The sequence below is a fragment of the Astatotilapia calliptera genome, chromosome 13 (genome assembly GCF_964374335.1).
Source record: "Astatotilapia calliptera chromosome 13, fAstCal68.1, whole genome shotgun sequence".
Taxonomy (NCBI): domain Eukaryota; kingdom Metazoa; phylum Chordata; class Actinopteri; order Cichliformes; family Cichlidae; genus Astatotilapia; species Astatotilapia calliptera.
The window spans coordinates 14,155,974-14,181,006 of NC_137434.1; the positions used below are offsets into that span (position 1 = coordinate 14,155,974).

Here is a 25,033-nt window from a genome sequence, read left to right on the forward strand (position 1 = left end):
ATTGAACGCTGAGTTAAATCTCTGCGTGAAGTATTTTTGTACGAAGCACAATAGCTTTGACTGATCTTATGTGCCAAATTTTCTCTTTCTGAGCTGTGGTTAAACATGTGCTCTCATAGATATAGGTATGTAACCAAATATCAATAACCAATGACACAAAAATAGTCCTTTTTCTGTCTGCTTACACTTGTTAAACAAATTATTTTAGACATAAAACACCATTTACACTAAAAAAAATCTGTTATTTCAATCATAGTACCTCAAGTTACAACCAATTGTCAGTTACAATACAATACTATGCTTTTGATTGCAGTTGTTTACATTGTTTTGTTTATTATTTCTATAGCTTTGACATATATATTCAGAGTACATTAAACACAATACAGAATTCTCCTATTAGTTTTTTGACCTGGATTGTGAAGAACTTTCTCCAGACTATAAAAAAGGAGCTGTATTGGGGCCAGAAAGTGAAAAGAAAAATGAAAGCTCACTGCTCAGTAGGTACTGTACCTGTGGTGTGGAGTTTAGGGCGGGATGTAAACGAATGCTCTCAGAAGGTGTTACAAAAAGTTGGCAATCAAGAGGGGATGTTTTGCTATTGAAGCGCTTACGTGTGCCTGATTATGCAAGAAAATTACATTTCTTTCTAACTAAATGAGAGTACTCCCAGAAACAATCTCCCAGTCCTAATCCTTAGTTTTCAATACAACTATCTGTGAAATGTATAATGTATTCACCTTTCCTTCTGTTTTTCAGAACTCATTATTGGGTTACACAGGTTTACCAAGCACAACAAAATATTTAGTAATATAGAAAAGTCTTAGATTAAATCTTCTGTCTTGAATGAACATTTCCTTAGTAGTTTCAGTTGTAGCTATCTAATGGAATTATAATACATAGGTCATCTGGGAATACATGTGCATGCATGCTTTACTCTTAAAAGAAAAAAAGATTTCAGATCTGTGTTCAGAATTTTTTTCTATTGTGAAAATACCAAAAGGTGCTTAAAATGTGTTCTACAGTTACACCGTTGGTACTAAGATTGTGTCACATTTCAGTTTCCCATTAGGGGTTTTTTTTTTTTTTTTTGTAAACTGCTGTTTTGAAGACAAGCAAAGTGGCATAACTGTAATGCATGCAGGCCTTTTCCCCTCCCATATCAGTGAATGTTTAATCATTACAATGCCTTGTCAATGTTTACATTCTTCAGAGTACACATTTTAATCCACCCTTTTGCTGTTTTGTTTTTTTTAATTGCCTTCACAGTAGATCTGTAAGTAATGTTTTTCTCAAGCTTGTGCTAGTTTGTGTTTACTTTGTCTTTTGACTGACTTGATTCACTGCACTTTATCATTAAGATGGCGTATAATTTTAAAGAATCAGCAGTTAAAACTAACCATACTTAAGTGCTGTCACTCAGGTGTAATCTTTGTGTCTTAATTTTACTTTTACTTTTTCTCACATGACTTCATTAGCAGATTCACACCTTTAGAAAGACAAACCAACTTGTGTTGGCTTTCAGCCTGAGAAAAACGACACGACTTGCAGTTTTGTTGTGTCACACCCTGGAGTGTGCCACACAACTGTGTGTCTGTTGTTTTGTTTGTGAGACAGTGTTTAGTGGCAATCTGATATAAATAAAAAATTTCTTGAGCATCCATTGTATGATTTCATGACAGTTTCTTTAACCAGAATGTTGTTATTATTTTAACTGGGTACATTTAGTTAGAGTGAATAAGGTTAGGTAATTTTAGAAGTGCAGACAGTTTGGATAAAAGATGGTTGTCTGTACCCGTGGCAGTTTTACAAGTTAATAAACAACTAACATGGGTGTAGAAGTTTAGCCTTGCTCTTAGTACCTTGACACGAGAAACTCATACCTCATGATCCTCATATTCTATGTTATTTCATATCCTTATGCCAAATGCCAAACAATAGATGAGTTTGCTCAAATGCCATCCGCTGGGGAAGAGCAAGTGATAATATGTAGGGCTCCTAGACAAAGGCAACCTTTACTTACTTAAAACATTGTATGCCCTTTGCACTGCTGACATTGTTTTTCTATTTGACACAAAACAACTAAGTGTTGTAAGTCTCGATTTTAAAATTTGTCCTATAGATTATCCTCTACACCACGTGTGTGGACACGTGGTGTAGAGGATAATGCCTCTAAATAAACAGAGGCACTTGCCACATGCTGCACTGTATATTTAAAGAAGTCTCTGCCCGACACTCATAAGACAACAGGTTTATTTCGTTTTTTGACACGTGATCTGAAATAAAACTCATATGTGCAAATACAAAATAAAATCCATATATCTTGTGTTGATTTCACACAAAGAGGTAGTGTGTGCACTTACAAAATCAACTACCTAAATTTAAAAGTGAGGCAATGAAACAAAAAGAGAGTTGTTTAATTCATTGCTGTTCAGAATCTTTTACTGCACTAGGTGCATATGTGAACACACACGTACATTGTATAAACATTAAGTAACCAATATTAAGTAGATCAATGTAAAAATGACAATGATTTGGTAAAACTGGATATTTGTTGCTCACTTTTCTTGCTACAAGTAGCAGCCTTCTGAAAGTGAACATTCAAGGCACATTTAATGCTTTGGTGATGAGTCTTATTGACTACCGTTTGCTTTTGTGTTCTCGAGTTTTTGATGATCCATAATCTTGATGTTCTTTTCAGCATTTTCAACATTTCTCAATAGAGTCTCCAGCCTCCGCTTTATGTTCTTCTGGTCCTCCAGAGCGCAACCGATCACAATGGCCTGAAACTTCTGGTCGATGGGAATGGCCGGTGCTTCAGTCACACATGCGGCGTGCAGGGCCAGCAGCTTCTGCCTGCTCCCCTCCATGTCGTCCAGCAACTTTTTCACTATTTCATCTATGATGGATGTGGCTTTTTGTAGCGCCTCCTCCTGCTGCGGGTTTCTGATTGTCCCAACAGAGATTTCCACAGACAGTGTCCGGCCCATTAAACGGTCTGCAGTTAAAGTTAACTCCTCTCTCTCTCCTAAGAGACACGACACACAGGGGAAAAAATAAAATAAAATACATTAAGTGAAAAAATACATTTACCACAGATAACTAGGTTTTGTAAGGGGTAGCATGTTGGCTAGATTTATCTAAATTCAAATCCTTGCCCTTGTCTTTATTATCTGAAGTTTCCATGTTCATGACTGTGCTCAGTCTACCAGAAGCCAGGGACACAGTTATTTTATGCAGTGTAAAACAACAGGGTGGGCTTACACATCTACACTTCAGATCTGCAAAGCCTTTCTAAAAAAATTCTCTGAGAGACAAAGCAGCTGGTGTAAAAACAATCTACAGCAGATAAATAGAAAGAAAATCAAGTCTGCTGAATTTGAATTTTCTGCCTCAAACTGTCATCAGTATGTATGGAGGAGGTCAGGAAAGAGACACAGCAGTAAGTATCAGCGGTGTTAGGGATCTTGTCAAAATTGATGAATTATGAACACAGAAAACTACCGTCAGATTTTGATCCACCATGCAGTACCATCTGGAAAGCATCTGATTGGCTTCATTTTTCAGCATGACAATGATCCCAAACACATTGCTAATGGATTAAAAGCCAGACAGAGGAAACACACAATGGAACACTATCTGTAATGGACTGGACTCCCCAGAGCCCAAAGCACAACATTACTGAAGCAGGGTGGGATCGTTTTGACAGAGAACAGAACAAAAGGCAGTAGCCCAAATTCTGTTTTGCCACATATATTTTGTATTTCTATTTATTTGTGCATGTTTTACTACATCACTGCACTTATTTCCACTTTACTGTCAATGTAGAAAGAAATAAGGAGTGGCTCAAGACTTCTGCCTAATACTGTACACTGTAATGATTTCTTTGCAAGTGGACGCTTTCTTTGGAAACAAAAAAAAAAAGAAAAGAAATACGGGTAATCAAATAAAGACTGCAGGTGGTTTTCAATGAGCATGTTCAGCCTAGTTTAGTGCCTTCATTAAAATAGAGCTTGATGTATAAATGACATCCATGAGCTGTAAACAACTACTTGGGTGGAACTCTTTAAATCCTCAGACATTCACGAGCCCACCTCCACCCAACAGCAAAGTTAACGTTCAAAGCGTGTCTTCATTGGATCACAATGTTGCAGTGGCATCAGAGCAGAAAATACAGGAATTCAAAACACAGCAAAATGATACTAGGAGGCTATATGTTCACAGTGACATCAACCAGCGCGTGACTTTTGAGTTCAAGTTGTGATAGTCAGCAAGCCGCCTCACCAGCACAGATGTTACGCATTTCTTGACTGTTCTGTAGAGATTGAATCATTTCCAGGATGCACTCCCTTTCCTGCTCCATGGCCGATGCCGCTTCGCGTAAAGACTCCACCCTGTTGGAAACAACAAAGCATGACAATAACCGTCCATTGAAAAGCATCCTTAAACTGCGAGAGTAATGATTATGATGCTGTGAGCTACGAACCTAAAGCAACCCACCTATAAAACATGTGATCATTAACTGTTCTCGGAAAACCGCTAAGAAATTAAAGCTACTTTTATGGCACATTTTAAGCGCTGTAATAACTTGTTATAGAAAATGTGAGCAGTCATATATATCCCACAAACGACAATGCTTGAATAGGTGGCTCATGCTAAGGCCCGTTACTTAACTACCTCATTTCCAGCTGGTCCAAACTTTCCAGCAGCCGCCCCGAGCGATCTGCCATGGATAGCGTCCTGCTGAACTTGCTACAGGTAGCCTCGTTCATCTTCGCCTGTATTTTTGCCTGAGCCATGATGATGAACACCCGTCACAAGGCTGATCCGTTCCGTAGTAAAAACAAATCCCGTGTGCGGTCAACTCCGAGCTGTCCAGCTGACTGTAGCTCCACCGGCTGCTGCTGCAGCGCCCCTGGGAGAACATTTCCAAACATGGGCTGTGACTTCCTTCACTCACTCCTCATAGAAGCTTCCCGAGGAGCCCAGAACTATGCTCTCAAAACGAGGGTCCGAGGACCCCCTGAAGGACCCCGGAAACGGCCGTCCGGCCCACAGAAAAACGAGCTAGGATTTAAATTAATAGGATAACAGTCACTATTTTTTGTTCAACAAAACTAGTTAATAGACTTTGCTGAATCCACCACCAAAACCTTTTAACTCTGACAGTGATTTATGTCAATGACTAAAGTACTATAAAATATATATATTAAAAAAAATTATACTATATTGTAAATTCCTTACATTACATGAGTTTTTACTCACCAACAAAGGCATCTTCACCTCTGGCACTGCAGTTAGCCTGGAGCTGCCAAATTCTACAACCAGGAGCCCAGTGCTAATTAACTTGTACTGTGTCAGTGCACAACACCCAAGACTTACCTCATAGTCAACCATCTTCAAAGCGTTTGCTCTTTAGCCAACTTGCCCAAAATCAGATATCTGGCTTGTAACAGCCAAGGGAATGGAAACTTTGACGGATATATTGCAGTTGAGTACAATATAATAATTCTGAATTCATATTTTCAGTGTTAATCCATGAAAAGGAATTGGCTACCCAGATCAGTGTATGCAGGGATGAGCTGTTAATTTTATCCAAGAGCCCACATGAGAAACTGGTACTGCGGTAGTCCCAGTTTGTAATGTGGGCCCCTTGGGAACATTAATTGCTGGGTATACGAGTTTTACTCGAGTGCACTCTTAAGTGTGTGCACCAAATTAACACATTTCTGGAGCACAACAATTATGTGAATTTATATTGCAGACTTCTGGGTATTGCAAAAGCTTTTTCCTTAAGAAAAATAATCTAACATTCTAGCGTAGAAGGATCAGGATTCACATGACACCATGCGAAGAGTCTGTGACATACAATACACTGGAAAACAGAGCGCAACTGGAGACACAGCACTGTGGTCACATGTTCAGCTCAGGCATCTTGCAGTGTGGTGGATGCCATCTATAGCACACGTGTCGAAACACTCTGGCTCCTCACAAGTATCAAGCTTACAAAATTGCAAATCTGCAAGGTTCAGTTTGGTGTCCACTTACTGCAAATAATGAAAAACGCAGAAAAAGTAAGAAACAGGACAAACATTTAATTCTTTATTATATTCTGAACACGTTACCTTGTACAAAACATTCTAGTATAACGTTCGATGAACAGCATGTTACAAAAGCACTACTGGCTTTCTCAGAACTCCAGGAGGCTTCTTTTGAGAGCTTCTTCCAACTCTGTGAAAACAAATTACACGAGAAAACCTTCATTCATACCAGCATGGCCATATGGAAAACACTACAAACTGCATCATTTCAACAACACTGAGAACATTTTATGTTGACCACAATGTCATAACTTTAACATTTCTATTCTTTCATATCTCCAAATCTATTTATAGTGATCCCCAAAATGTTTCCTTCGTCTTTGAGCCAGCAGAGCCTTTAGGTCATCCACACTCCCCGCCCCCCTCTTCATGACGTCTCACAGGTGCCATAAAGATTGACTCTCACTCCGTGCCAACATCGTTCTAAAAATCTTCTCCTGGGAAAAATATTCTTTCAGTAGGCAGCTGCTTTGTTTTAGATTTCATATTTTGATGAAATCTAAAATCTGGACACTGATTGGAGTTTCTTACTCCATTCAAGAGATCAGCATGAATGCTAAATTTGGACTTGTCTGAAAATAACACCTTCAAAAGCTGCAGACTTTCTGTGCGTGTTATTTGTAAATTTAAGCCTAGCTGTCCCAGTCTGTGAGCTGGATAGTTTCCACTCCCCTCTACCCACACTTTGTCTTTGAAATGAGCTGTGTCTGTAATCCTGCTCAAAGCACTCCTCTGTGGCGTTTCTAAGCATTTTTTGTAATCTGATGGTGGCCTTTCTGAGTGCCTTTTGTTCCGAGGACTGACTTCTCTCTTCATCTTTCTGAAAATATTTCATAACCATGGAGGATTGAAGATTGAGATGGTCGGATGAACGTGTCATCCTATGCTTGAGCTCACATCACAGTCTTTTACTGTTTGTCCCCAGTAGGAAGGGAATTTATGAATTTCTGAAGAACCTGTTTACACAGATGTAATTCATCACATTACTTTCCGATTTAAGCAGCAGGTTCCTGCTTTCTCAAATGTAAGCCTGACATCATTTTAGTACACAAAACTACAGTCGAGTTTCTCTTTCATCCTTTTGATCAAACACATTCTTTATCTCGATGTTTGTTAAATGTGTTCAAATTCCTCCAAGCAGTGAGTCACGGTTCGATTCCTGGCCAGCCAGACTGCGAGTGCACATCACACTGCATCTCCCATATTTCCTGTCTGTTCCTATCTAATAAAAGAACAAAAAAACTCTCCCAGAAGGCTGGGAATAAACCTCACTGAACCAACTGTTCAAATATTTTTTAAGCCTGCATGTTATCCATTGACATTTTCATTCCTTAATGTGCAGGGCAATGTTAACAATCACCGACTGTATAACTTACTGGATGTTTATCTGAATACAATAACAAAAAAATACAATATGTCGTATTGTACTGACTTACAAACTGTTCAAAAGAGAAAGAGACTATATCCTCAGCCCTGCACACACATACCTGCTGACTCTTGTCCTTCTTCTGCGCTCAAAGACAGCGCGCGTTTCATTTCATCATCCGATTCAACTGTAACAGAATACAGAGTCGTTTATCCAAGCTGTTAAAAATCAAGATTAATGAGGATACTTTAAGACAAGTAAATCAGTGTGTTTTTGTTTGAGAGGACATTCATAGGATTAATTATGCAAATAATTATTAGCAGTTGAGCTAAAGCAAGAATTCTCTTTAAACAGACAGCCGTTAGGGTCTCATGACGAAAAGAGAGAAAAAAAGAAGTAGCGTTTATTTAGTATTCAGTCTTTTCTTTCTAGTTAAAGGTGACAACAAAATTATTAGTCCCCTATTAAAATAAAATAAATTAAATTAAAAAATTTTGTCCATTTCAAACTTGCTCTAGTACTTTTTTAATAGAGCTAAGGATTTTCAATATAGGATTACTAAACACACTAGTTTTCTTTAGGAAGCATAAATTATTTCTATTTGCACACAATAACAGAATTGTTTCAGAATTTTTTTTTTTTTTTTTTTTTTTTTTTTTTTTTTTTTACCAGGGTCAATAATATTTGCTCCCTGAGAAAACTGGCCTTTTTATTTAGCTATAGCAAAAACCACCACTGTGCAATGATGTGCTTTATTTTTGTAATGCTCAAAGCTTTTAAAATCATTAAAGCTGTGGGTTCATCTTCCAATTTAAAGAAAGCATAAGAACCTCAAAAAGAGTTTGAGTTATCATGTGAAAAACACTTTTGTCAAAGTCAAAGAAATCCTGAAGGAAAAAAAGATATGAGAAAATTTTTAAAGAAAACCAGGAAAATTGGGTCTGAGCAGTCACTTTGTCTTTCAACATGACAACATAAACAATAAGTCACTCCTGGTGAAGAACTACCTCCAGAAGACCAAAGTCAGCATTACTGGCTGGACTGCTCAAAGACCTGACTTGATGTGGGGTAAACAGAAGACCAAGGACTATGCCAGGAGCCCATCAAATCTGAACGCATTTGAGAGACTCGGCAAAGAGGAATGGACAGGGATTGCTCAGGCGATGTGTGTGAGACTTGTTGAAAACTACAAAAAACTATTGCAGGCTGTTATCCAGCAAAAAGGATACACCACCTATTAGCATCAGGATGACTTATCTGGTAGTTTGTGTAAATAATTTGGTTCCTGTGTGCAAAATAAAAATAATGTAACCAATAAAAATCTAAGATTTTTTGAAAAGCTGTGATTAAAATTCTTTCCTCTGTTTAACAGCACTTTTTAAAAAAAATAAAAATAAAAATTCATAGGGGGACTAATAATTCTGGCCTCATCTGTATATCAGTGATATATATGTATAGTTTACTGCCTACCTTCCTGCACTTCACTCTCGTCATTGGTGTGATCAATGTTCAAAAATGTCAGCGTTTCGTCGTCAATCTCTGCGAACATGAATACAAATTAACATCCAAAAACAAGACATTAAATGTGAATCATTTTAACAGATTTACCATTGCTGTCTGGTTTGATCTCCGCAGCATTAGGTATTATTGGAGTGGTGGGTTCGGCTTTTGAGCTTTTCCTGCAGGTCCTGGAACTCATGCAGGGATCCAGTGTACAATGTTGCAAGTGGTAGTGTTTATGGAAACTCGGTACATCCATAAAACTCTCTTGGCAGTCTTTGCATCTGATGTCAAAGCTCCTGTCCAGGTTCAAGGCTGTGTGTTTTGTGTGGACATGAGTCTTGATCTGTGCATAGGATGGAACAGATACATCGCAAGGCACACAGATGTACTGGCATTTTTCTTCCGCAGCCAGATTCCTCATGCATTGTGTGTAAGTGGCTTTCATGTCCTCTTTACTTTTTTCCGAACCCATGCACGGGCATGTAAACTGACTGGTCCTCTCAGCGGCAGCGGCAGCATCAGCGGCATCTGGCTGAACAACTTCAACCTCATCCATGCAGTAGTAGTCCTTACTGTGAAGATTCTTGTAGTGCTCAAAAAACTCCTCCTCAGATCCAAACTCCATGCTGTCGCAGAGGCCGCAGAAATAGGAAGTTTTTACAAGCCCATCATGCTCATTCATACAGTGTCTCCGTACGGTGGACTCTTTGAAGAACTTCTGTGGACAGTGTCCGCAGACGAATCTCTGAAAGCTGTGACTACTAACATCGCTGCAGTGTTTACGGACGGCAGCCTCCGAGTCAAAGACATCCTCGCACATCCTGCACATCCAAGACTGCTCTACTTTTGATGAAGACACCTCTGTGCTCAGCTGGACTTTGGCCACAGACGAGGAGTGAAATGTGACGTCACTGCTAGTGGATGGCTTGACATCAACGATTATGGGAAGCTGCTCAGGCACTTCTTGTTCACTGAAATACGTGTGTCCGCTGTGAGCTCCGGACACGTGTGACAGGATGTCTTCGTACCGAGGCATTTCCACTTTGCACTTGCGGCAGTAGAAGAGGAAGTTTGAGAGATGAGCGCCCCCGTGAAAGCGACTCATATGCAGACGTGCAATGGAAGACTCCCCCATATGTTTGCCACACACGCCACACTGATGGAAAATTTGGTTCACAGCCAGAAGGTGCTTACTGGCTCCAGCCTCGTCTGAGAACTGAAGACCGCACTCGCAACACCAAGCTGTTACGCTCCCGCTACTGGTAACAGTCACACTTGTCCCCAAGCTCTGCTGTTTAGCTGGAAATCTGTCATGGTCGTCGCTCTTCCTGTTTCTTTTGAGAGGTGTTGCAAGGCCAGTGGTCTCCTCTGTGTCTGTTGAGTCTCTAGCTCTCTTCAAGTGTTGAATTTCACTAAACCTGCAGTGCTGAAGAAGTGCTTTTGCCATTGTTTGGTTGAGTTCAACTTCATGCTGCATCGACTCCCTGTGTCTCTCAATTTCAGCTTGGCTGAGGAAGATTTCACAGCAGACAGAACACTGTCCTCGCACTTGCAGCTGATTCATGACCTGCACTATCGTCTTGTCAGCTTTGGCCACAGCACAGCCCTGTCTGCAGTACACACTAAAAAGAGGAAAATGAGGGACAAGGGCCATAAAAATGAGTTTCATAAAGGATCTGAATACAATCAGTGAAATATATATAAAGAGGTTTCACTACATTCAAATGTTGTAAAAAAACAAAACAAAAACAAAACATACTTAAAGTGAGCTTGAGCTGCTTGATGGGAGATCAGTACGTTATGACACAAAGAGCAGCGGACACTGAACGCTACATCTTTGCACAAGGCGATGAGACGATTCTTGACATGTTGAGGGACAGGGACTGGCAGCGGACTTCCTGTGGGTTTTTTAAAATCAAATGTAAAATAAAATGCAAATTGGCTCATTTAGCTACTTTCCAGTATCTAAGATCTTCTAGAACCACACAAACAAAGGTAACCTGAGTAAATATAAAATGCTGTTTTTAAGTAACGATTTTATTTATTAGAGGAAAAAAAGAAAAAAAAAGAAAAAAATTACCTCTTAAGGCGAGTGAGTCTTTGAAGTGGCTTTCGGCTGACATGTGCTGGAGACACTCGTCTCTGAGGTTGAAGAGGTTGTAGCAGGCAGGACATGCAAAACACACAATTCGCTGATACATCTGGTTGATGCTATGACCATCGGCATTAGACGAGGACACCTAGTAACCAAAACAGTTCTGAATTATTACACCATGCAGGGATTCAGGCTGCAACTTCTAATTGCACAGTCAGAAAAGTGCACAGACCTTCGACTTAACGTGGTTCCTCCAGGATTCTTTGGCCTGAAAATTCTTTCCACATGCAACACAGGCAAAAAACTCTGATGGACTTCCTTTAAGATTGATAGTCGGGTCACATGGGGAGTGATCAAACCTGCATACAAGAGCTTTTACTCAATACATGTGCAAGAGACAACCATTTTTTGTGAGGAAAACAGTTAAGCCGCTGTACCAACACACTCACGAATGAAGAATTATTACCTTTTCAAGTGTCCATCAAGGAGGGAAGCATTATCATAAACTCGACCACAGTTAATTACTGGACAAGTATGCCTAGTTGAGATAGTTCTGTGGAAAGAAGCTCTTTGTCTTCCCTCGGAACCAGCACTGATCGCTCCAGGTTTAAGACCTAGATAAACACAATATTGCAGTATGTTAAGTCCCACAAGCCACTCCACTGACAACTATAACAGAAAATTGCACCAATAAATCATTGATTTGACCCCGGTGGATGCAAGCCACTCTACACCACTAGAAGGTTTGTTTAGAATTCATTCAAAACATTTCAAGCCATTGTGTTTACAGATAGACAGAATAACATGTACACATGCAAACACTACCAAAAACATGACCTCCTTGGCAGAGGCAATTAGCATACTGATAGAAATGTAAAAAACAAACCAAAAAGACAAAAACAAACAGCAACTACGTAACAGGAAAATGTTTTAAAAGTCGTTCTACTTATTTGAGTAAAACAACTACAACAGATTTCTAATTCCGATCAATAATTACCTGGCATCTTTAACCACATGTCTACACAACGTTTGGCTTCCTGATTAATCCCATTTACAGCGCTAACAGCCAGCTCCTGTTGTCCATGAGCTTTTTGTAGGATCTGCTTCTCCTGAAAAAGGGACAAAGACGTAACACGTAAGATATTTGCCTCACATAGAAAACACAAAACAAAACAAACAAACAAAACAACACATCAGTGAAAACCAGCTGACTGTTTAATGTTGGTTCTCCAAGTAATGTTGCATGTTATGAATAGACTACCTTCCCCATTTTTTGTGCCCACAGGGGGGCACTGCTGCTCATAAAGCTGGGCTTAATCTACCCATACACTAACCCAGTAAAATCTTGGTGAGGATCTAAAGTTGAGTTTAAATTTCATGTTCTTTGTGAATATGTTAATGAGCACATGTATGTGTTAGCAATTTAAAATTCATAGTAAAATTTATTTTACAACAGTTCACATAAAGCATAAGGCAATGCATCTTTTCTTTCCTGCTGTGCATAAAAAAAAGGTACAGATCTGAATGGAAACAGTGAAAACAGAATCAATTTTCTGACAGGCTAAATGATTAATGAAAGTCCAACAAACAACAAATGACAGTGGCTCAGTTTATTTGTCAACAACCTTACCTTGAATGCTCTGCATTTATCTGCTCGTTCCTTTTTCTGTACAGCCACTTGGTGTGCCAGTCTGTCCAGGGTAGATGTAACACGTGCTTTATGTCGGCTGATTTTATCTTCAAGCTACAATTGAAAGAAATAATGTGTTTTTAAGAAAAAAAGGATATTAACATATGAATTAAAAGGATTAAATAACCAAATGATCTGTTTAAAAAAAAACTTACTGTATTGGGCAATGATGAACATCCCTCATCCTCACTGTCACTCAACAGGTCAATACATTCCAATACTGGTCTGAGAGGGCCCTCCTGCATTAAAAAAAGAAAAAGAAAGAAAAACATCAACACTATTTCAGGCTTATAAAACACATCTAAAGTCCAAATCATAAGGACCTGGACAGTATGAGACATCAGTGAATTGAGAGAAAAAATAGCCGTCTGTTTATTAGGCTTCATTGACGTGACAGTGAACAATGCCACTAGTTTGAAAACCAAAATGTTATCATTTTCAACTAATATTTATTTAATAGAGCCAGAGTGCATATGACTTACTGATACAAACTCGACTTCTTTTTCCACCTCATCTTCATCTGCGTCAACTGTGGAGGACATGTTCCTAAAGGTAACGGGAAGATAACACACGTTTTCAAGCTGGAGTACGTGCTTATAAAGCTAAGCGACAGTTCTTCGGACAACACAGTAACAATTATAATTACCTCTTTTGGTGCAATTAGCTTAACAGTTACGTTTAAGCTAAGCCTGAACAACACAGACAGTTAGGCAAAGGAAACAGTAGCAGCTGGATAGCTTAGGTCTCGTAGCAAATATGCGAGACGTTGAGCAAACGAATATTAGCATGCACCTTTTTTTTGAAAACTTCTTGTCGTTGTCAAGCCTTTTAAAAGTAGGAAAATACGACTTGCTTTAACGAGGGTCACCCGTGTAGAAATTCAACATGGGGGCATAGTTTCTTCCTCGTTTCGCCACCTCATTTAGTACTTCTCTTCGGTGCTGCCTCTCATGTGGGAGCTGCTCTACAGCAACTATTCAACGACTTAAATCAGTGTTGTTGCAGTATACCTGTTAACCAGCGGCGGCAGGAGTGAGCTGCGAGCTTCTAAACAGCACTTCAAAAGTGGAACGAAGAAGAAGTTACGCGCCACTACACTATGGTGGTGCGTTCACGGGCTGCATGAAGTTCGATGATCATAGTATGTAAATCAAAGCGATTTTTACACACATTGAAATGATCGAAGTTAAAAAGCCCTACATGTCACCGAGAATTCACTCATCTTCTGCTGGGGGATTGTTCTACCAACCATACTCTGGTGAAGACTATTATTAGCAGTGATATCTCCACTCTGAAAGAAATAACTCATGGGTCCCAAACACTCACTGTGTGAGATATGCAAGATAATATTATGTTGTGTAATGTTAGATTTTTAAAAAATTAAAAACTGTAAACGAGTGTTTGCAGTTTTGGCGTTTTCACACCGCTTAACTAATGTCCGCTTCGTAGGGTATTACTGGAAGTGTTTCTGAAACTAAAACCCCCATTCCCACAAGGTGCTACACGACACGAGGGGCTAACGTCCGGTAAAACCGATCAAATGCGGCATAACTGAGACTCATGGTTTAAATTAAGATAAGCATCGCATTACCTGTGCCTGTGTTGCTCACTCTGTCAGATTGGTAGCTCACTGCTACAACATCCCAAATAAACGTAAACGCAGCTAGTCCGGACGTCATGACGTCATGCGGACGCGGGTGCGGTTTTTTTGTTCGCAGAGTGTGCGCCGCGTGGACGGAGCTTGGGCTTGCTACAAAATACACGAGAGAACAAAGTCCGCCTCTGCGCTCTTATCTAATCCGGGTCGAAGCGCGATGATGTTACCAACTACAACTATTTTAATATTCTAGTTATCCCCGCCAGAGGCGCCAACTTTACCTAGATTCATATTTATGTATCATATTTAACATCGTTTAGTGGAGAGATGAATTGTACACCTTCATATACATAAACACCAAACACATATGTAAATAGCAGCATTACATGGTGCTCATCTGCGCCCTTCTCTACCACGTTGTTGAATGCAGAATACACATCTACTCTATTCTGTAATTCCAGTTTCATCATGCATTGATTTGCAAATCTCATAAACAAATATTTTATTCACAATAAAAAAAGTATAACACATCTCAAAAGGGTGGGGGATAGGGCCATGTTTACTGCTGTGTAGCATGCCCTCTTCTTTTAAAAGGAGTCTGTAAACGTTTAGGTTCTCTAATGAGTCCAATTGTTGGACTTTTGGGAGAGGAATCTTTTCCAATTCTTTTCTTATATAGGATTGTAGTTGCTCCACATTCCTGGGTCTTCTTTGTTTTATGTTATTTTGTGATGTGTCAAATGTTGTCAGTTGGTGAAAGTATAGAGTTTAGTGTCACCTTGTTGAAATATGCACACCTTACAACATTGATTGTGGCCTTCCAGATGTGCAACCACAGAACAGTTTTGTACTTTAAAAGAGTCAATTTTAAGGGAGCTTTGTCCCAGATCAGACAGCAGCATTTCTGGATCATGTTCACATAAGGTTTTCTTGTTTGCATGCCTAAGCTTTAACTTGCATTTGTGGATGGTACTGTGAACTCTGTTCAAAACACATGCAGTGATTTCCATAGCAGGATCATCAGGTTCGTAATGCAGCGCTGTTTGAGGGCTCAAATATCGCAGGCACCCAATTTTGATTTTCTGTTGATGATGTTATGCACTGTAGACAATGAAATATTCAAGGTCTTCACAATTCTACACTGAGGAACGTCATTCTGAAACTGTTCCACATTTTTTAACCTCGTTTTTTGCCGACTGGTGAACCTATAGCCATCTTTACTTCTGAAACACTCTGTTTTGACCTGTTGGCACTGAGCCTAGTCCCTTGCAACATGCTACTCCAGCTGTTTCTTTTTAGCACCACCTCCAGGCTTTAGTTGCCCAAATCCTGACCGTTTCTAGATGTGCTGATGACATCAATAATAATAATGTTGTTTTTTTTCATGAAATAGTAAAATGTCTTAGTTGAAAGATTAGATTTTTTATAATGTTCTATTGTGACTAAAAAATTCAGTTACAATCTGTTTTTATCTACATTTTATACAGCATCTTACTTTTTGGGATATGGGTTTCATTCTGTTCTGTTCTCTTCTATTTATTAAAACTCATATGTTACATATTTGACACAGGCAATATGATATCACTGCATTTATGGCAATATGCAGTGATATTTATAGCAGGCCATGTAGTTAGAAAGTTAAAGCCAAGCACACAGACATAACCAGGATTCAAACAAGGTGAAAGAAGGTCTGTAGGTTGTGTTTTGTTGTTGTTGTTGCTTTTTTATGACAAATGATAACACCTTCAGACATTTTAGTATAGCCTTGTGCAATCTAGGGCATCAGTTGCAGTTTGTAAGTACACAGCTTTTACAATAACTTATAAAGCTGACATTTTGTAACACAGTTTAATTCAATAATACTGAAAGCTGTACTCTTAAACATCAAAGATGACCTGATGGATAATGAGAACTAATTCTTTTATTTGAAAAATAAAATGCCGATTTTTATGTCTAACTATTGGGATGATTATATTTGTAAGTTGGTAAATGTATGAGTGACACATACAACTATACATATGTTGTTATACGTAGGTGGAAAACTATTTATTTACTAGTCTAAGAATTTAAATAGAATAGTCGTAATCTACATACCTACGCCCACAATGTGCGGTGTTGTATAAACACGTGTTTTTCTCCTGCCACACTTTGCTTGTCTGAGTCTTTCATTTAGCAGAAGGAGAGATGATGTCATCTCACCCCAAAATTACATAACCCGTGTTGGCTTATGATCAGAGTTTCTGCTCGCTCTAATCCTCAAAGTATCTGTGCATAGGACCTGCCTCATCTCAGCACCTATCATACATTTTAAAACCATACTGGGTAGACCTGCTCTACAAAATACAAACGATATTTCATTTCCGGCCAAAAACATGCTGTATGTGTATACAGTGGCGATGACACTCTAGATCACATTTAAAAATATTAAAGAAATATATATCCACCCTACTAGTGCAGTACATCCACGGGTCTACACGGATTAGTGTTATTTACTATTGCAGCGTTATTCGTGTGGGCAGCCCCCTCTGCAGCAGAGTGATGCTGGGATGAATCTGCTGACTCTCCCTGCCCCTGTTAAAAAATAAATAAATAATTTAAAGTGGCGTCTCTGCTGAGTCATGCATTGTACCCCACAATAATGATATCAATAGTCTGGGCTGTCCTTTCTGGACCTGTGCGCTCTCCACGGTTTACTGTGCGATGCTTCACGTATGTCAGTGAGTGTCTTTATTCTCTTGCCGAGTTATCAGCGACATAACGGCAGCGGAGGAGCCGGCTGTCTGAGGCTGCCAGATCTGCCCTATATCTCGTCTTATGATGATCGCTGCAGCGTTTTTGGTCCTACTAAGGCCGTACAGTATTCAATGTGTGCTGCTGTTGTTGTTGCTTTTGCTGGGGACTATTGCGACAATTTTGTTTTTCTGCTGCTGGCATCGCAGGCTTCGTAATGGAAAGCATCCAATAAAATCTGTGCTCTCTGGACGCCCCAAGAACCGCGGTGAGTAGCGTACAGGCCAGCCCCATCTTCTCCTCCTGACAGCTCAGGGTACATATATTCATGTAGCCTACAGACATTAGAGATACGTGTAATCGTTCATAGTCTGATTATGTTTATCTTTTGTATATAAAAGCAGAGTCATCACTGTTAACGCCTGTTCGGGCTGTGAGACTCAGAGGTGATGCTGTGCGTAAAGTAACCTGAAGCATCTTAAACTTGTTATTACTTCTGACCAAATGCATATCTCTTAGCCGAGCTGCAGTCATTGCAATGTTTTACATCCTAACATCTTTTTTGTAACATCTGTTATCTGTCTTATAGTTGGCCTGCGAACGCATCATTTTCGATCAGAGGTAGGATGAACTTTTTACATAATGGCTTTGTCACCTAATAGCCAGGAGGAATGATCACTTGTGTTAAAGTGAGACTACATTTAAGCTTTAAGCTGTGATTTAACCAACGCTTCACCTTAAAGAGCGTTTCTTTTAGACTTTTATCGAGGGCTGCATGGCTATTTTAGGGTCTATGCTGTGCGCAGTGCGCATGTGTTATCAATAAATGATGTGGGTGATATTGCAGTTTCACTACTGTTTTTCCCCAGAAACACATGGGTTAGAGCTAACTCTGAGTCCACAGAAACCGCTTTTTTTTTTTTTTTTTAAAACGATCCACAATATCATTATGTTAAATGTCATTTGGTGCTGACGACTGAAAACACGAAGACCATTTTCTGTCGATCCGTTTCCGTTTTAAGCTTTTTTGCTTTCAAAATAAAAGTAGAAATGGTTTAAGAAAATAGCCATGTAAGTACTAAGCTTTTAGCCTGGAAGAGAATGATTACGAATAAAAATAAGCGCTACAACAGCTATGCTAAACTAAAAATTAACATTATGTTATGGATAAAGCTGTTTTAGTAGCCGGTTTTAATCTTCCTGACTTGGCCTATGAAAGAGATAGCCTCTTTTTAATTACAATTGCAACTATGGAGTTGTTGGAAACTAATGACAGTGTAAGGTTTTAGTAAAGCTATTCTTTATTTCAAGTGCAACATTGGCAGACCAGTGTTATGGCCAACCACACTGCTATAGAATAGAATGCAGTTCTCTTGTTTTTATATTTGCAAAACCAAAAGCTTGCCTTCATTTGTAGGTCATGTTATTGAACCACATGATACAGAATCCCTACTGACTCAGTACTTTAGCTGGTAGGGATTCAGTATCATGTTCAAGGACATCAAATGCAGGGCAGTTTTAGAGCCTTAATGTTGTAAAACAGTGTCCTCAATCTTTAAGAAAACTTGAGATAAATGTAATTTCAAAAAGCACATTTTCTCTTCAGAGTGACTGAAGTTTCTGTGTGATCAGCCTATAAAGTAACAGCATCCCACCTCTACTTTAAACCTGAACTGCAAACGCTGTAATTCTTCATAATCTAACACAGCTTTTAACCTCTTATGCTAAGGTATGCTTATTGCATAATCTGTTACCAGCTTGACATGTTCATGTTCCCCAGGGCTTCAGGCACAGTCCACATCGCCCGAGAAGGAGCATACATGCTCGAGTGACAGAGGAAAAGCCCAATCTGGTCGAGGTTCCTGAAAGTGAACCCGATTCATCATCGTCTCTAAGAAAACGCAAAGTGAAGAAGAGAGTCCTGCCAGAATTTTACCAGTCTGTACAAGTCACCCCTACACGTAAACCTGTAGGTACCCCACTTCACTGTTACCATTAAGAGTAATGATAAAACAATACGCTGGATTTGCTTGCTCCCCTCAACAGGAACATCACAATGTACATTTGATTCTGGGAAAGGAGTGCTAACTTGCTCTAGGGCAAAGGGGAGATGCTTATTTAAGGAACCTGACACTTGGGTGTGCTGTTGAATGATGGGTTTCTTCCCAAGAAATGAAACGTTGCTGTGCTGTACTGCAGGGTGTCTTGTTCAGTTTCTAATCATCATAATCAAGACCAAACATTTAAAGATTTTTTTTTTTTTACTGCCAATCCACTACCTGTACAGGACATAGTGAAGAATTGAAATACTGTCTCTCCCTAGTCTTACTATAAAGAAGAATTAAGAAAAGATAAAGGACACTCTAAGGAACTACTGCCACTATGTAGAATAGTGTCAGTGGTGCAAGATATACATTAAATAAAAAAAAATAAAGTAGCCTTTGAGCTGTACATGGACAGTAGTGCAAATAATCAACAGCAGCATTTACATTTAAAAATTTAAAAAAGATATTTACCAACAGATCCTGTAATCTTTGCTTTAAATATTTTTCCCCAGAAATTAAAAAGTACATGAACTCAACAGAAATAAAGTATTCTATGGATATGCCCCATGCCGCGGTGTTTTAAAGGAGCTGCATCATTAAAAAGGTTCAGTGGACTCAACAATCCAAACATATTTCACTTAATTATAACAATAATTATAGTAATAAACTCTGGTTTTGCTGCAGCTTGAAGTTCACAAGTGAATCACCCGTTTTATTAGATTTTATGACTCCTTAAATAATTTGAATTAGTCATCCTAGCCTGCACGCTAGTGCGTGCCTTTGGAAGCATAATATGGTACGCTCCCTGTGCCCTTTAACTCACCGCAGTTTTAGATCTTCACCTTTTCCACATCTCCACCTTCTTTGTGTTATCTTGTCTGTGAGCTGCACTGCTTGAGAACACGACTGGGCCTGTTGTCCTTCAATACTTTTGTCACTTTCAGATTGTGCTGGTAAAAATTTACAGTAAGGAAAGACAGGGACAACATTTGACCCAAAGACCGAGTGGGTGGGGGGATAACGTATGATTACAGGAGCACAAAGCAGAAGAAGGAGGGGACCTCCCCTTAAAGAAGGTGACTTACAGAAACAAAAGGTGCAACCACATTAAAGTCCTTTGGTTTGATGCCCTTTCTTTATGTATTGCTCCTCCAATCTGGGAATATATATTTGAATTCCTGAGACAGAAATTCTGATTTCACAAAATCGTCTCATCTGTGGGTGTTTTTGAATGTGTCTGATTCAAATGTGACTGCATTGAGAATGTTAAATACACTAACCAGCATACACCATACCCCTACTGCTTTACATTGGTGTTGTTTAGTATGAGTGTATAAATTTAGACTGACAAACTGTCCAAAGGATGATATTGATCTCCTCACACCCATCACTGGTGCAGACTCCACCAATAGTTGTTTGTTGTGTTGCAATACTGTAGATAACAGAAACACTTTTGTGCTTTTTACTATTTAACTGGTCAGCAGACAAGATGAATAACAACTTGACTGGAGCCAACTATGAGGAAAGACTTATCTATGAGATGTAGTCATTTGGCTTCTGAACCAGATGTTTTGCTGCCACCAGTTAACATTTTATGTGACGTTTTATTTATACATTTGTTATGCAGGTGAAATGTTTAACCAAGGATTAAGAAAAAGATAAATGATGCCATGACACAATCTTGTTAGTTTAACAACACAGCAAGAAAAGGAGGTTTGCAAATTACTTGAATTACAATGAGAATAACAATTAAGAGATGAATGCAATTATGAAAACAACAAGATCAGTGAGCACGGGCCTAATTCAGGCCACAATACATCATTTATAATGTGTTTACATGCCTAGCTCACAACAGTGTGTTTAAAATGAATAATCCACCATGGTTCGCTTGTTGTGATAAAACCAAATGTTCTTTGTGTATGTTTTTTTTTTGATAAACATGTAATCTATATAAATGACACTGACCAGCAGCAGAATACAGCTTAAACAAGCAATTTCAGCCCAGTGTTGATTCAAACCAGGTCGTGAGTGGAAAAATTTGGTTTCTTTTACAGTAACCAAAAGAAGTCTTCACCGGTAAAGAGTAACCTTCGTGATGATCATGCTCATATTATTTTTAGCGCCAGTAACAGCTCTTGGGCAAAGATTATGAGGTTTTAAAAAATAATAAAGAATCATCTACTTCCCCAAGTGATGTGAGAGTGGATCTAATATTTCAGCTAGTCTTATGCCTGTAATTTTCTTTAAATGAAACTAAGTGCAAACGGACTTCTGAGAACATGCTTTTATTCCAGTAGTAAGTTAGTACTAACTTTCCTCGAATCGTGCAGTTGTTTTGCATTTTATGAGTAGGAATTATGAAGAGAGCTGATAAAAACTGCAACACTAAGCTGCACTTTTTAGGACTGATCTCATCCTGATGAAAAGTGATGCGACAATTAAAAAAAAAAAAGGCTGCTAATATTAACAGCATGTTGCTTTTATCAGCTCTGCAGACAGCCATGAAAGCAGTGGCTATTTTAAGCCACAAATCACTTTCTGTCACTCCAAAGAAATAATATCTTCCACTTTCACAATCTGTGCAGAAGCTCTAGGTTTACCTTTTAATAACACAGGACTAAGAGGAAGGCAGACCTCTTCCTTTCCTGTGCACAGATTATCTGTTTCAAGTGTCATTAAACTGCACTTTTGTCACTTAAGTGGTTGAAGTTGCTATAACTTTGCCCCACCCTATCCACTGGGCTGTGCTTGCCTGTATTTGTTCTCTTGCCCAACCTCAGGTGTGTTAGGGTGCAGCAAGGAATTGCAAAAGAAGGTAATCCATTTACCAGTCCTGCCTTTGAGCGTTTTTGTTGTGACTTGTGTTACAAAAGGAGAATGTGTGAGAACTGAACTAATTGGTCAATCCTGGAACTAAATGTCAGTTAATTTGGTTTTGTTCTAAAATATATATTTCTGATTTAATATTTAAACCAAGTGTGTCGTGTTGTGCAACCGCTGGACTCTGACTAGCACAGTGGTTTACTCTGTTTAACACTTCAGTGTCCATCCGCACGTAATTGTGTAACTGTGTGCAAAGTCAGAGCAGTGACCCAGGGGGGTCTGTTGTGGAGTCCTCGCCATGGTAATCAGTGGGATTACCCCCCGTCTTCATATTAACCCCGCGTTTAAGGTCGCTATTTGTAGCAACACATCAGATTTGTACAAGGATGGCGCTCTAACACCGCCGTCGCTGCTCCTGGAGCTGCTGTTGTTGGCTACCGGGTATGACGCGCAGACACATGCATTCTGCTCTCCCATCACGGTCCAGCTTTGCCTCGACAACACACAGCGTATCATCCCTCCAGCCCTCTGGAGATCTGACATCACCTCACATCTTTAATGCTCCGACAAGGAACGAACGCGTGGCCGGAGCATCACTCAAAGGGCGTGGCACCTTGTGAAAAATGTCTATGAAGTCTGAAAGCCAATAACACGCATAAGGATTCTTTTCTCTCTTTTTTTTTGCCTTTCTTCCAGCTGACAGGTCTCCATGTATACAGTGGTAAGTGTTGTCATTGACCTGGCGGGGGAGCCAGATACTATTGATTTCGCATCGCTTTCATTTGCCTCGTTCGCTTATTGTTACGGGTCATTTGGAGTTGGTGGATCAAGTGTGCGTCCTCACACCTAACGTGCCCATATTTATGCACCTTGACCCGCGATGGTGAGGCGGGGAGGGGATGGGTTGTGAACGTTTTAATTGCTTAGCTGTGTTTCTCATACATTTAAAGACAAGCATTGTTCTTTCCACCCTTATCCCCATTTTTCTTTTGTCTCACAGAGCTCCAGTTCGGGCAATCCTTCCCTACACTGCTCCATGTCTTCCTCGGCGGATTTTTCGGACGAGGATGAGTACAGTCTTAAATCTGGATCGGCGTCTCCCGCACCCGGAGACACTTTACCCTGGAACCTGCCGAGACATGAGCGGTCCAAGAGGAAAATCCAGGGAGGATCCGTGCTGGATCCGGCGGAGAGAGCTGTGCTCAGGATCGCAGGTGAGGGGGAGTCTCCTTAATATGGAGTTATTAGATAGCAATGTGCAGTAAGGACAAAAACCGTCTTGGGATATGTTACAATCCCCACATATGATGTATTTAGAGGAAAAAAAATGACAGACCTCCTTAAGTTTATTATTTTCTCGTGAGCTCAGGTTTATTTGGGGACAAGCTTGTCTGTAGTGACGTGGATCTGAGGCACATGTGATGGTATTTTGGTCTACCTGTTTTCTGCTTTTAGACTGATGCTTTAAACCCAACCAACAAAATTTTGATTGTCTAGTGTAGTTTTAACATTTGTCCCTTGTTATTAACCAAAAAGTAAAAAATTATTATAATAATAATAATTTTTTAAAATGTATTTGCTGATATGCACAGTCACAGTACACGTTTATTGGCGCCGAAGTGGGTAATTAAAGCTTTTTATCCCCCTGCCATGGGCTGGCAGTTTCTTCACACTTGATAAGTTGATCGGAAAACTTGTTTTATAGCACGTAAGCATTTTATAATGATACTTTGACTCTAATTAACGCCGTAAAATACGAGAAATAGCGTTTCAGATACAGATTGTCATGCGTGACGCGTTCAATGAAAGCTGGGTATCCGTAGATTTAATGTAGAGCTTATGTCGGCGACAAAGATAAATATACGATTTCAAACGTTTTGTTTGGGCCAAATCAGCCAAAACCGCTCGGACACGCGATAGCTACACGGTCTCTATTTGGAGAGGCTGACAAGAATAGGCGTTTATTTTTGCGCACTCTAAAAAAACGAGCAGTTAGCATGATTCAGCCCAGTTTTAAAATCCTACTGAGATGAGGTCCTTCCGGTTTAATGAAAATCACTCGCGATAAGATTTTGAAATGGCTTTAATTTATCCTTAAAGCCAGTATTGATTTAAGTGACATGCTAAAAAAATGAACCTTAGGTTGTTTTTTCCAGTGTAGCCTGTACGACAGTCATTCCTATCAATCTGGTGAAGTCCGGAGAGGAAGTGTCGCCTATTGGTCGGAGCGCAGACAAGGGAGGGTTGTAGGGCGTTTCCTTTCGTACAACAACACCGCCGATTACACTCTGAATCCACACACATACACACGCACGCACACACTCACTCGTGCTGTGTCCCTGTCCGTCGCTGGTGAATGTCCAGTTTGGGAAGCCCGGGTTATGGCTCAGTACGCACCGCCGGCTTATGCGCTTTCGGACGAACAGGAATACCTCCAAGCTTATGAGGATGTGTTGGAAAAATACAAAGGTAGGAGAGTCAGTGTTGAATGGATATGTGTCAGCTTTAGGGCGAAGAAGAAATTGCCTGATTGCTGCTTGACAGTTCAACAAATGTCAGCCTGCTCCCCCCGTTCTCTCTCTCTGGTGACTGGCTGGTGTTCGTGTCTTTATCACTGCTGTGGAAAAAGTGGGAATATTTCCTGCATGACATCACATTTAGGTTGATTTTGAATAGTCCAAACAAAGGGTTTTTGTCATCATAGTTGTTCACTAAATAGGAGGCTTATTAATTATTTTATTTAGCTGTTATATTAAAAACATTAGTCTTGAAATATGTTTAGGAAAAACTCTGATTGCAAGCGTCAAGGTCCAAGTGGATAAAACAAGTCTTCAGTATGAGCAAATCATATTTTCAAAATGTAAATTATTATTATTATTGTATGTTTAAAATGATCTCGCTTACAGGAATGAAATTCAAATGTCTGGTGCTTCAGACCTGGCAGGACAATGACATAGCAGGCTACGCGTCAGCTCTCATCAGTAGCTTTCTGGCTGCTCCTTTTGGGTCTATCTCATTAAATAGAACAAATCCATCACACATAAAGGGCTAACTTCATTCAGCATATATGCGACGGCTAGATCTTG

At 39.6% G+C, this 25,033-nt stretch overlaps 3 protein-coding genes across 9 annotated transcripts in view; 1 reads left to right on the forward strand and 2 right to left on the reverse strand.

Moving 5' to 3' along the window:
* Nucleotides 1-2,233: 2,233 nt before the first annotated feature.
* Nucleotides 2,234-6,044, reverse strand: bag2 (BCL2 associated athanogene 2). 2 transcript variants are annotated; one of them, XM_026189459.2, is made up of 3 exons: nt 4,675-6,044; nt 4,282-4,391; nt 2,234-3,025 (listed from the first exon to the last, which is right to left on the reverse strand). In XM_026189459.2, the coding sequence occupies exons 1-3, from the start codon at nt 4,794-4,796 to the stop codon at nt 2,631-2,633; spliced, it is 627 nt and encodes a 208-aa protein (XP_026045244.1). In that variant the 5' UTR covers nt 4,797-6,044; the 3' UTR covers nt 2,234-2,630. The 2 variants fall into 2 exon arrangements, with proteins under 2 accessions (XP_026045244.1, XP_026045245.1); XM_026189460.2 differs by lacking the exon at nt 4,675-6,044 and adding an exon at nt 4,498-4,637.
* A 42-nt stretch (nt 6,045-6,086) lies between these two features.
* Nucleotides 6,087-20,114, reverse strand: znf451 (zinc finger protein 451). Of its 6 annotated transcripts, XM_080288045.1 has the most exons (14): nt 13,547-13,621; nt 13,399-13,442; nt 13,235-13,298; nt 12,908-12,991; nt 12,693-12,806; nt 12,060-12,171; nt 11,529-11,676; nt 11,295-11,421; nt 11,048-11,207; nt 10,727-10,865; nt 9,073-10,589; nt 8,935-9,003; nt 7,586-7,651; nt 6,087-6,228 (listed from the first exon to the last, which is right to left on the reverse strand). In XM_080288045.1, the coding sequence occupies exons 3-14, from the start codon at nt 13,292-13,294 to the stop codon at nt 6,188-6,190; spliced, it is 2,637 nt and encodes an 878-aa protein (XP_080144171.1). In that variant the 5' UTR covers nt 13,295-13,298; nt 13,399-13,442; nt 13,547-13,621; the 3' UTR covers nt 6,087-6,187. The 6 variants fall into 6 exon arrangements, with proteins under 6 accessions (XP_080144171.1, XP_080144173.1, XP_026045237.2 ...); XM_080288047.1 differs by lacking the exons at nt 13,399-13,442; nt 13,547-13,621 and adding an exon at nt 19,948-20,114; XM_026189452.2 differs by lacking the exons at nt 13,399-13,442; nt 13,547-13,621 and adding an exon at nt 14,344-14,435.
* dst (dystonin) overlaps nt 16,868-25,033 on the forward strand; it is a 103,868-nt gene continuing 95,702 nt past the window's right edge. Inside the window, exons 1-4 of the mRNA XM_026189081.2 lie at nt 16,868-17,347; nt 17,669-17,700; nt 18,860-19,048; nt 22,948-23,161. Of these exons, the coding sequence (XP_026044866.1) occupies nt 17,164-17,347; nt 17,669-17,700; nt 18,860-19,048; nt 22,948-23,161 (619 nt within the window). The 5' untranslated portion in view covers nt 16,868-17,163. The remainder of the gene's footprint in view (nt 17,348-17,668; nt 17,701-18,859; nt 19,049-22,947; nt 23,162-25,033) is intronic.

Bases quoted from the DNA above. Each gene is read 5' to 3' on its own strand.
- znf451 (XM_080288047.1), bottom strand. From the start codon at position 13,294: ATGTCCTCCACAGTTGACGCAGATGAAGATGAGGTGGAAAAAGAAGTC. The intron at 12,807-12,907 runs GTAAGTTTTTTT...TTTCAATTGTAG, and splicing joins GTTCATCATTGCCCAATACA to CTTGAAGATAAAATCAGCCG. The intron at 9,004-9,072 runs GTAAATCTGTTA...TCATGTTCGCAG, and splicing joins GATCAAACCAGACAGCAATG to AGATTGACGACGAAACGCTG.
- bag2 (XM_026189459.2), bottom strand. From the start codon at position 4,796: ATGGCTCAGGCAAAAATACAGGCGAAGATGAACGAGGCTACCTGTAGC. The intron at 4,392-4,674 runs GTAGTTAAGTAA...TGTTTCCAACAG, and splicing joins TTGGACCAGCTGGAAATGAG to GGTGGAGTCTTTACGCGAAG. The intron at 3,026-4,281 runs GTGAGGCGGCTT...CGTGTCTCTTAG, and splicing joins AATGCGTAACATCTGTGCTG to GAGAGAGAGAGGAGTTAACT.